This window comes from Astatotilapia calliptera, chromosome 10 (assembly GCF_964374335.1).
Source record: "Astatotilapia calliptera chromosome 10, fAstCal68.1, whole genome shotgun sequence".
NCBI lineage: Eukaryota > Metazoa > Chordata > Actinopteri > Cichliformes > Cichlidae > Astatotilapia > Astatotilapia calliptera.
The window spans coordinates 3126598-3139129 of record NC_137431.1 but is presented as its reverse complement, the minus strand read 5'-3'; the positions used below and the strand labels follow the sequence as shown (position 1 = coordinate 3139129).

General features: G+C 42.1%; 1 protein-coding gene across 2 annotated transcripts in view; it reads left to right on the top strand.

Annotated features, from left to right (window-relative positions):
• The window catches only part of dscama (Down syndrome cell adhesion molecule a), a 112457-nt gene that overhangs the window by 24807 nt on the left and 75118 nt on the right, over positions 1-12532 (top strand). For both annotated transcript variants that reach the window (XM_026181047.2, XM_026181048.2), the window contains exons 2-3: positions 1511-1828; positions 3149-3298. In XM_026181047.2, coding sequence (XP_026036832.1) covers positions 1511-1828; positions 3149-3298 — 468 coding nt within the window. The remainder of the gene's footprint in view (positions 1-1510; positions 1829-3148; positions 3299-12532) is intronic.

Genomic DNA, 12532 nt, shown 5'->3' with positions numbered 1-12532 from the left:
CACTGGATGTACTAAACGAGTTCTGCTGTCTTACTTGGGTTCCAGCCAATAAACATATCCTGGCTGCATGCCGACAGTGTGGGTTGTCCATTACAGCACAGAGCTGCATTGTCAGTTTTTATCCACAGCGGTAACTTACTGCTGGGGAAGTGCATCACATTACATTGACTTGCTTCATTAGTTAAGATGACTAGAAAACATCTTCTGTTACACACATGACAAATTCACAGCTTACCAGCTGGTCCATGTATTTTGGCAATATCCAAATGGTAGTCACCGAAACGTATTCTCAGTGAGTGCTTGATGCCACAGCAGTAATATGCTATATCGTTGTTGTAATGATGAATAATTTATTTTTAAAATGCAAAATTAAATATTGCTGTAATGGCTTTTAGATCTATTGTAAAATGTAGGCACAAATGTGTTTGTCAAGAGAAAACGTATGGATATTTCCCTATGAGGGTTAAAATACAAGTTCCCATTTAGAGTTTCCAATTAATAATTAGTTAAGCTGAAAGTGCTGAGTTTTTTTATTTAAAAAAATAGCCTGTAATGGCTTTTTAAAAACATACATTCACTGTGATTACAAAGAAACAAATTCGTCAGAGCTCAAAGAAATTCAGTAGCATAGGTCCTTAGCTTGGAGTTTGTTCTCCTCATGTTTCGTGGGTTCTCTCAGGGTACCTCCCCCAGTCCAAAGACATGCAGTTAGTGGGGATAGATTAATTGGAAACTCTAAAACTAAGTGCCCACAGGTGTGAATGTGTCTGTGTGTGGCGACCTGTCCAGGGTGTACCCTGCCTCTTGCCCCAAGACAGCTGGGATAGGTTCCAGCCCCCCCGCGACCCTGAAAAGGATAAGCGGCAGAGGATAGATGGATGCATAGAGGTCCTTCGCTTAATCACCTCACTTTGGTGTGGTATTGCAGACAATGCATAATATCAGAAGGTGTTAAATTGAGCATAGTCATTGTCTTGATGTGTTCCATTTTTGTGACGCCAATCCATCCTGGTGAAAACACGATCAGACCCTTTGGTGAATACGTTGTGGGCCGCAGGCCTTTCTTCTGACCGCACCTTTTAGAAGAATTTTGTTTCTATTTCTCGGTGAGCGATTTAAAAAAAGTATTTTCTTAACAATAATGAAAGTTACTGAACTGACTCTGGTATGGATAGACGCACTTTGTCTGTAGGCAGGTCTGGCTTTCTCTGCAGCTCTGTAGTTTCACATCTACTACTACTCTCTGGGGCCTTGCTGCAGTGTCTCTTCATAGACAACAAGAAACACACTCCTGCCACCTCTTATCACTGCAGCGAGGACAAACACAGCAGCCAGCCTGTGAAAAACACACTTGGCCTAAATTAAAGAAAAAAATCAAATGCAGTAGAGCACTAATATGTAAATATGGTTGTTCTCTCACAGATCTTTGACGGGGTCCTTTCTTGGTAGTTATTAAAGGATTCGCCGTGCCGTGTCTGACGTGGTTTTCTGATCTCATTTCTCTCTGCAGTTTTCGGTGAAGATCTACGTTCCAGCTTATATTTTGTCAATGCATCTGTGCAAGAGGTAGTGTTTGCCAGCACCACAGGGACATCGGTGCCCTGTCCCGCCGCAGGTGTGCCTCCTGTCTCACTGCGCTGGTACCTGGCCACCGGCGAGGAGATCTATGATGTGCCAGGGATCCGTCATGTGCACCCCAATGGCACCCTTCAGATCTTCCAGATCCCCCCTTCCAGCTTCAGCAAACTCATCCATGACAATACCTACTATTGCACAGCGGAGAACCCCTCAGGGAGAATCAGGAGCCAAGATGTTCACATTAAGGCTGGTCAGTTTCTCTGCTCGTCACTCTGTTTTGTTTTCCATTGGGTCGTCACATCGCAAATCAGCAAACTTTTAGAACAATTTATGCTCCGATTTGGATACAGATTGGTCAAAAGTTTAAACATATACAATAAGTGCTGTGACATTTTAAGTTGACATATCAAATACTTTTCAAGATAATTTTTTTTTGAAAAATGGTCTGTCAACCCACTTTCAGGTCATTTTTCATACAATGGAATCTAATATTTAAACATGAGTATATCAAAAACTAATAAAGATAAAAGCCTGAATTTCTATTTTTCTAACTATAATTTGGTGCTTATGTTAACAAAAGTCTAATAACTAGATATTTAAAATATGAAAAACTGTCCATCACTGCTTCATATTCCCATATTTGAGAAATCAAAAAACTTCACATAGTTCAGTTCAGTTCTTTTTTATTTCAAACATATACATTCACCAACGTTTCATAAACATAGAAAAAGACTAGTGACAATGTCTGAATAGTATATAATTATATCTCACAATTATGCAAAAATAAAACAGAATCTTAAAATTCTTAGTCACAAAAAATAAAGAAAATTATATTTTCATTCAACTTTTATATAAAGTAAAATCCCAAAAGAACAAAATTCAGATTCCAGTTTCCAGATGATACTCAGTTATAAGTAGAAATCAATTCTTTTGAATGTTGCGAGGTAGTTTCACTGATCAGGCCATGTGGACGTGCCAATTTGATCTTGCAAGACTACCCATGTGAATGAAAAAAGCATTTTCCTCAGTACTGTGAATAAGAATTTCTTGGTGAAAGGCATTCTACATGCTTTATTTTGCATTATTGTGAAATACAGCTATATAACTTTCAAAAAATTTCCATTTTTTTATTAGTGTGTTTTCAAATATTAGACTTTACAGGATGAAGTATATTTGAGGTTGAAGTATCTGTCACCAAATACAGATCCTGATTCAGTTTAATGGTAAGAAAGACCAGTTAAAATATCAGGATTTTATATTTAATAGCTTTTTGCTCAAACATTGCTTCAGATTTCAATGTGCCATAAAAGGCCTGAAAGCTAGTTGGCTTTTTAAACATCTATATATATATATATATATATATATATATATATATATATATATATATATATATATATATATATATATATATATATATATATCTACACACATATATTTGTGTGTATATCAAAAATATTTGATATATGAAGCTAAAATTTTATAGCAATCATTGTAAAAAAAAACTCGAGCAGGAGGCCCGTGTTAATTTGGTCCCATTTTATATTAAAACCTGTCTGTCCTCCCCTCCTAGTCCTACGAGAGCCCTACACTGTCCGGGTGGAGGACCAGAAAGCCATGAGAGGCAATGTGGCGGTCTTCAAGTGTATTATACCTGCCTCAGTGGAGGCCTACATCACTGTTGTGTCCTGGGAGAAAGACACTGTGTCAATCACCCCTGAAGGTAAGTCATGGCATTTTTCTTCACTACAGTGACTCCTGCATCAAAAGTTGGCGGCAGTGTTTGGTGACTGATGTGGACCTTGTTTGCCTTTTTGCTGCATTGTTCTTGTACAGTTGCCTTCTCATCTTGTTTTGAGAAATTAGGAGAGATTTGCATATTAGTAAACTGGAGTGAAAAAGTGGTGTGGTGGCTATTTTTGGTACTGACAGAATGATGTAATATTCTTTCTTGATATACTAGGAAACACACAGTAGAACTCTGTTTAGTTTGCAGAAAATAGATTTTATTTGGGAGCATTTCTACAGGTGCAGGTACATGCAGTGAGATAAAGCTTCACAGTTTCATTGATAATGAATACACTGTAGTAGAAAGGACTATTTGTCCTGGCCAAATGCTGATTACAAGTGTTGTTTGTCAAAAGAAGAAGAGAGGCTTGTGCGCCATCTCAGGCCTAGCTTATCCTAGCTAGCCGGAGTCATTCAGTGTATGTGCACGTCTGTATTTCCACATCTGTCTGACCCAATGACAGTTAGGTCCCGCTCTTCTTCCTCTGCCCGGTCTTCCACAAGAGCGCAGACTGCCAGCCATGTCACTTAGTCTCAGTGTATTGACCCATTTCTCTGGCTGATAGGAAGCACTGCAGTGCCCCGATCATTCAAATCACTTAAATGGAACACTCGCCTCCGTGATTGTTTCCCAGCCCTGGGGGGCAAATTCACTTTATGTGGGGCATTTAGCAAACTCAATAGGCAGGAGCTAATGCTATTTTGCGTTTGGATGCAGGGCAAACGCCGGCTAGTAGCTGCTTTTTTGTTGATGTTTCACATTTGAGGCAAAATCGTTCATGTTGAAATCTATAGCAATCTCTTAATTGTCCATAAATGGATTTGCCGCAGGCATGTTTTTCAGACACAGGCATATATTCCTGTACTGCAGTCTTTGTCATTGAAATGCATCGCATCTGGACCTTTTAAACTTATCGCCACACTGTCGCATTGTGTGAAGGGAACCACGTTTTTTCACACACCCCCGATCCTCGAGGACCTTTTCCACTGGTTATCTTTACAGAGAAAAGTCTTTGCGCTGAAAACACAAAGTGTTTATCTTGAGCCGTAAAAATCGGCCCATCTGTAGCCGTCAGCCATGTAAACGCTGTCAGAAAAAATCATCCAGCCACCAATCCACTGCTCTTCTCGATGCTAAATAATGGATGACGGAAGCCTATGAATCCATGAGCAAATGGTCTTTATTCACATCTCAGTGCACACATCCTACTGACGCACCGTCCATTCCCCTTATCCTCTGCTGCACACATTTTAACTGTGCTTTGTGCGTGTGCGTGCCTAAGTCTATATTCACACTAACTGACAACTCAACTCAAGATGGCTTGAACCCCTACATCCCGATGACCAACCTTCAGTGTTTAAATATTTCATGACTAAAAATAATATTGACACTTGAAACAAAAAACTTTGTGAAATGTAGCTTTTCTGTCTCTGGTATGAATAATTGACTGCGGCTCTCTCAGTGTGGAAGGTGTAGCGTGGTGTGCAGACAGGCCTTCTGCGAGTCTCACTGGACCGAGCCTTGTCGAGTTGTTGCAGTGTACACTAACAAAGCACCACTTTAAAAACCCTGGTGTCCATTAGAAAAGAATGGAAAATTATAATGCATTCAGCCAGGACATCCAGTAAAAGCAACAATGCGCTGTCGTTGTCTGATATAGTGCTTATATAGTGGGCTGCTGCTTCAGAAAACATGCTTTTTATGCTCCAGTATTTTTGGTCTCTTACAGCTTTGTTTTACTGAAAGAACAAAGATAATGCTTTGCAGTGAGGTGGAACAACAGATAGTTAAGAGTTGATTCGTGGCCAAAATTGAAAGGACGAGTGATTACAGCAGGAAAACACAGCTTAGGTGTTCCACACATGTGGATAACATGACCATTGAGCAGCTCAGTTTTGTCTAAAAGAAATCTAAAGAGATTTTACTGATGACTTTAAAGCCCACACTGAGCTTGCACCGTGGTATATCCGCCTGAGGCCCAGCCTATTCATTTTTGTCCTCTGTAATGGACATTTGTTTTGGTCTATATCTTTTGACTTATTTGAGTTACCTTCTAAGTCCTGATGTGCTCAATAGAGGACATGCTGGCCTTTCCAATGATATCCCATGTGTGTGGGTGGCCTATTTCCAGGAAATCACAAGAAAAGTTAAACTGAAAGATGCTTTTTCCTCAGTTCTCAGGGGGATATCTCGGGTCTTCTGACATAGTACATGCCCATTGGTAACCTAGCAGGTCCTCGGCTGAGGTTCTGATCAGAACCCATTCTCTGTAAGGAGACGAGCTCCTCCTTGGCAGGCTCCTTTTTTAAATCTCTCATAAAGACAGAACTTTATAAACAGGCTTTTTCAGTTCTTCCACTTTAAGTTATTTTTATGTTGGCTTTTATGAAGTTTTATCATTTCTTCCTAATGATTATTTTTATTTACTTTAAATTTGTTTGTAATTTACCTGTGTTTAGATTTTCAATTTTGTCTTCCTTGCTAGCGTTGTTTTACCTTTACCTTTTCTTGAATGTTTTATTGCTGCTGGTTTTCCTTCTCATCGTATGAAGCACCTTTTAATTTTATTTTCAAAAGTATCTACGTAAAGATTCTTCTTCTCTGTCTTTTTATTATTATTATTATTATTATTACATTGCTGTTGTCGTTTTAAGAGTATTTACTGTTTAAAGAGGAGAGAGGAGGGAGAACTGGTTTTACTGTTTTTCTATTACATGATAGAGTATCGAATATTGAATATTAAGGCTCTTGAAAAACACTGTGTTTGGTCACTAAGTCATAAACCTGCCTAACTGATGGGAAAAAAATCTTCACTTATTTTAACATAGTGTAGATATACCTAGTATGTTTGCTCCCATTGTAACATATTTTGCTTCATGGACATGAAATATCATCACATGTTAACCAGGTGTATCCAACCAAAGCCCATAAAACAAGCGCACATTCAGGTCATCACATAATGTAAACTGCTGCCGACTGCTTGACCAACAGAGCTAATCACTGTCAGGATTCAAACAGTCCTCAAAAGTCACTGCCCAAAGCAGAGGATTTAAAAGGTCCGTTACAAACAGGAAGGAAAAACCGGCTGCTGTAAAATATGTGTTGTGCATATTTTACAGCAGCCTGTAAGCTGAAACAATGATTGAACTAGAGAGATAACCAACTTCATTATTATTAAATGACATATTGTGTTTATTTATATTTCTGGACTTTTTTACATTGTAGTAATAGAGTTTAAGCTCAGACTGATTTCCCGTCACGGTCACCTCCTGTGGCGATGGCAGCAGCTGAATTTCTGCTATGAAGATTATAACTATAAATACTACTACTAGTACTACTACTACCACTAAACTATAAATGGGGGATTGCCAAATCAAACACGTGGCTCAAAAGTGGGGTTTCCATACTGGATCAGTTGAGGTCCTAGTTAACAATGGCCGCCTCCAATGCTACTACCAACAGGGTGCTGGTTGCACTGTGCTACTCTTCGCCAAAGATAAAGGAAGGGGAAGGTGTGCTAGGAGGCAGTGAGAGAGAAGTGGGCAAAAGTGTAGACTAGTAAAGTCACGAGTCCTAGCTGATATGATGCAGAGAAGGAAGGTAGATAAAGTATATTTTGTGTTCAGGAGACGAAACAAGACCAAGGGCATTGGAGGTGAAATTTTCTATTATATTGTAGATAGGAAGTAAAATGAACTAGTGGCAATTTTGAAGAACATTTGAAGAGTGTTGTGGAGGCGAAGAAGGTGACTGGGGCAAACTTCAGTGGGCAGGTAGGTGAAGGGGACAGAGGAAGCAAGGAGGTGTTGGCTAGGTAAGATGTTAAAGAGAGGAAAGTGGACGGCCAGATGGTAGTGGATTTTGCTAAAAGGACAGAAATAGCTGTGGTGTGGACTATGAACTTGTAAGAGATATTAAGAGTGGAAAGGTCCGGATGACATTCCTGTGGAAGTATGGATAATCCTAAGACAGAGAAAGGTAGACTTGTTGACAGGATTGCTTCACACAATCATGGAGAATGAGAGGATGCCTGAGGAATGGAGAAGTGATTCAGTACCAATATTTCAGAACTATGTCCAGATCTGTAGTAACTGCAAAGGGTTAACATTGATGAGTCATACCATGAAGCCATGGGAAAGACTTGTTGAACCTTGGTTAAACAGAGAGGTGACAGTCACTGAGTAGCAGTATGGCTTCATGCCGAGAAAGAGCGCTACAGATGTGATGTTTGCCATGATGGAGAAGTATAGATCAGAAGAGGCTCCTTGTGTCTTTAAGAAATCACATAATAGGAAGGCTAGTGTAGGACATGTATGAGAACATAAGGGAGTGGTGAGTTGTGCAGTAGGAATGAGATATCAGTTCAAGATGGGGGTGGGACTACATCAGGGAGCTCTGACCCCCTTCTTATTTGCAGTGGTGATGGACAGGCTGACAGATGAGGTCAGGCAGGAGTCTCCATGGAGTTATCATGTTTGCGAGTGACAGTAGGGAGCAAGTGGAAGGAAGCCTGGAAAGGTGGAGGTATGAACTGGAGAGAAGAACAATGAAGTAAGTCACTAGAAGTAAGACAGAAGGGACTCAGTTTGAGCAGTTTGGAGACAAAGTCAGAGGAAAGGTTGAGAAGGTTTGAACACGTGTAGAGGAGGGACAGAGGATGTTGAATGTTGGGGCGATCGTGGCTCAAGAGTTGGGCGTTCGTCTTGTAATCGGAAGGTTGCCGGTTCGAGCCCTGGCTCCGACAGTCACAGCCGTTGTGTCCTTGGGCGAGACACTTCACCCGTTGGCTACTGGTGGTGGTCAGAGGGCCCGGTGGCGCCAGTGTCCGGCAGCCTCGCCTCTGTCGCCTCTGGCTGTGGCTACAATGTAGCTGCCATCACCAGTGTGTGAATGTGTGTGTGAATGGGTTTAGGTACTCAAATGTCAAAAGCATGGCTGCCTGAGGATTTAAAATAAAAGTGTAGAAGAGCTGAAAGGCCCTGATCAGATTATTGCTGAGACCAACTGCTGGAATAACATCTCGGCAGCCTGGCTGCTGCATTCAGGACCAATTGAAGGGAAGCCAGCAAGAACTAAGTAGTGCACGTGAAAAAGTGAGTTGTAGTAATCTAAAGGGCAAAAGATTAGAGTGTGTACTAAAAGTTGTAGTTAAGTGGCAGATGACGGGCTTGATTTATGTGTTTTTTTTAGTTGAAAGTAACAAGACTGGGTGACTGAGAGATTCACGCTGCCTGTGGGAGGTCATTGTAGGAGCTGGCCTCCTTAACGATACACGCAAGGATAAGGGCAGGGTGAAATGGACCCACTGACTATAATTGTATGCTTACATACTGCATACATTCACACACACATATACAAAGAAATAAAAGAAATATATGTTTTTTTTAAAAAATGGATTCCAAAGATATAACAGTCATGGACAAGCTGGCATAACAAAAGCAAGAGCATTCATTCATATATCACCACAGCTGCAAACTTCAGCACAGCTCGGTATATCTGGAAGTTGCGGTTCATACCTGCTATACACAAATGTGCTTCCTGCAGGGTTACTTTAGGGCGTCTGTAGCATTTCTGGCTGCAGCTGTGTTGCTGTGCAGGGCTGTTCCCCAGGTGCAGCTTGTGCTGCAGTCACTGAGGAGGCCTTGTAGTCATTCGCCTTGGCCTGGCGCTGCCTGCTCTGCATTCAGCACCAGTAAGGCTGCGAGGGGGCCGACCCCCCAGCGCTACACTGCAGACACTCACATACACATACAAACACACACGCACTCAAACAGGGGCTTGTTTTCATTCAGTGCACGAGCTAAACACGAGGCCCGTCGGCTTTCACACAGATTCTCTTTGCTCTGCGTAGCCTTTTCTTATTTCTCCTGCAGTTCCTTTTTTTGTTCTCTTGCTCCCTCTTTACACTATTTCTGTCACTTTCTCCTACACATATAGAGGACCTGTACCCTTCACCGTAGTCATTTATTTTACAAATGAACTAATAGTGCTAGATTACACCAGTGATATCTCACACTTTGCAGCGTAGTACTGCTGGTTTTGGTAGCGTGTAGAGACAGTTGTTTTTTTAGGAGATTACAGATTGCTCTAACACATGCATGCAGTCTGTCTATATGCTGAGCCTTCTTGTGCATTTCACAGCTTCTTTCATGTTTGTTGACATTTGGGATGTGTGTTTGAGTTATTTCTGCAGCCAGCCTCGATCCCTGCAGCCATTGCCGGGAGGGAGAGGAGCCAGCCACACTATTTCAGTTTAATTGGCTGTGTATAATGGGCCTTTGAAGTAAATATCAAGAGTTGCAATCAAAAGGCTGCTGGACGTCATCATGCATTGCCACAGTCCCTACTGTTTCCTCTCCACCAGTCCTGCATTTACAAAGCTACAAAGTGAGAAGTTTAGGGTTGCATTGTTGATCTGAGCTGAACTGTGCGTTTCCAAGGTAGTTGTGTAACTAGTGAGACACTGAGTCACCCTGAGATGTCCTTGGAGGCAGATGTGTTGTGCCGCACAGGTTAAAAGCTTAACAGATCATGTAAATGTTTCATTAAAGTGCACATGCATGATAGTTTAATTGAAGGTTATGTTTGAACATATAATATTAAGATAATCCCCCGTTCCTGCTTCACAGCTTCAGTGTAGCCCCAGTGTAAACATTTGTGTAGCGGGTCGGATTGGAGTTAATCCTTCACCATATACTGTGGGTTGTAGCCTGCAGGTAGTGTGCTAACATGAACAGCTTTTCTTTGGAGCTGCCTTGCAGCTTCGCCCTTTTCTCAGGGCATGTAGGAAGTGCAGCCACTGGCAAAGCACAAACCTGAGCTAGGGACCAGGTAGGTCGGGTTATGGTTTCACCAGCCTCTGTGCGGTAAAGATGTAGAGGGAGGGGAGGAGGGAAGGAAGTGAGGATAACACTCTCTCTCTCTCACGCTGTCTCTCCCTTTCCCTGCCTCACTCTGTCGACAGGCAGGGTTGGGAGTCCGACGTGTGACGGGCTGGATGTAGTCTTTTTCCAGCATTCGTCTTTCTGTCTGCCCATGATTGGCTGGAGTATTGTTATTCACACAGAAAAATGGGTCAGGTGGCCTGTGGAAAATGGAGTGTTTGCATGGACGGATGGACAGACAGCACAAATACACACATGCATACCTACGCATGCAACCCACACAGAGCAGGATTATACTCAGCCGTGGCGCAGCGCTGCCAGATAAATAACAGATAAATGAAAATAAATCCAGGTTATGTGGCGAGCGTCTCTCGTGCCGAATTCACTGTGTCCTCTCACACAAGCTGCGAGCTGGTTCTCTCCTCACACCCAGTGGCAGGGGCTTAGCGAGATAAATAAAGGGATGCACCGAAGGAAAAAAAGAAAGCTGGGAAGAAAATCAATACCTGTGTGCATGAATCTGGCTGCAGCTGCCACAAAGCATTATGGGAACATGACGGGTAGATACACTTAGGCTGGGCAGTGTGCAGGCAGCATGATAAGCTTTAAGGGAAAAAAAAGCACGCAAACCTTTTGGGCATCAAAACAAGATGTACATAGATAGCGACAAAGATGGATTGTCTGAAATCCCGTTACGGTATCATGAACGGAAAAATAAATGCAAAGAATAATGATTAGAGTTCATGAATTTGAGTGTGACAGAATGACTGCTCACAGTAAATATGTGGATATGTGGTAGAAAATATTAATATCTATATGAGCTTTGCAAAAAAGGTGCTGCTGGACCAGAATATAAAAAGTAGTCACATTTATTTATTTAGAATTATTATTATGACTTTTTAGGACAACCCTTATACTGTACTGCCTAATAAGGCTTGTTTGGCAGCTGAACTCACAGTTACAATGTAGGTAGGAAACATGAGTGTATCTGCATGCTAACACTCTGTGTGCTTACTCCAAGTCTTTCCGCACACAGCCTGCTGCTCCGGTCTCAGCCTGAGACTGACAGAGATATTAATTAAATTGGCTGATGCCCTTTCTCTCTCTTCGCTGCTCTGGCACCGCAATGATCACACTCCCACCTCCGTACTGTGCTGTTTGCTCACCAATAACCGCAATTTGTTCTTTATTAAACTCTCGGGGCAGGGAACAATTAGGGTGTGAGCTGGAGGTGGTGGCATATCTGTGTGTGTGTGTGTGTGCGTCTGTGCGTGCACGCATGTGTAGATTTGAGCACAGGCTGGCTGGAAGAGGAGGGTCGAGGTACTAAACACTGCTTAATCTTTGATAAACAGTGAGGACTGCTTTGTGCTGCTGCAGTTTGCCACATCTTCTCCAGGCTCCTCAGCGCTGTGCAGGGCTAGCTCAAGGCTGTCGCCTCCACAGCTCCTGGACCTGGATGGGAGCCAGGTCATGCATGGCTCCCTGCCAGGATACAGATTAGCTATAAGTGCAACATGAGCTAATGGTGGAAGGAGTCGCCAATTAATTGGCACTCAGACATTCTTTGGATTGTGTGGACTTGGAGTTGAGTCTTATCAATAGATCATAGAGTTTGGTATGGCAGACTGATAAATTCCCATGTCACATAATGGGGAAAAAAGATATATTATGTGGGTACATAGATGTCAAACTATTTAAATCTCAAGATATACTTAAGGCCCAGACCTGAAATCTTTTGTGTACTTGCCTCCACTCTTCCCGTGATGATGGGAAGAACTAGAATGTGACAGAATGATGCAGATGCAATGGACATCCTCCCCAATTCTGCACAACATAAGATTGTCAGAACCTTACATAGTGCAGAGGTGTTATTTAGGGACAGTAATTGGCGGCCTTTAACAACAGAAAAGATCAGACTGAGGCAATGCACGACAACAAAGCAAACAGCAAGATCCCAGGAACATGTGCTGAGTGCTCTGTCAGTTCGGACAAAAAGAAAGGAAAAAGAAAGGTGATCCCCGCCCCCAGCCTGTGAACCATGTTTAACTCAGCTGTGCTTTTACGTCAGAGAAAATTCAGAGAAAAACAAAAATGATTTTCAGGGAAGACCTTTGACTGGTGACAGAGGCCGCTTCAAACTGCAGCTTCTGTGGAGGAACCTGCAGAGAGGCTGTTTAGTGTGTGTGTGTGTGTGTGTGTGAGAGAGAGAGATGGAGAGACAGAGAGAGAGGAAAAAAGTGCATTTGTGTGTGTTTTAGTGTGTAGGAGGAGGAAAAGGGGG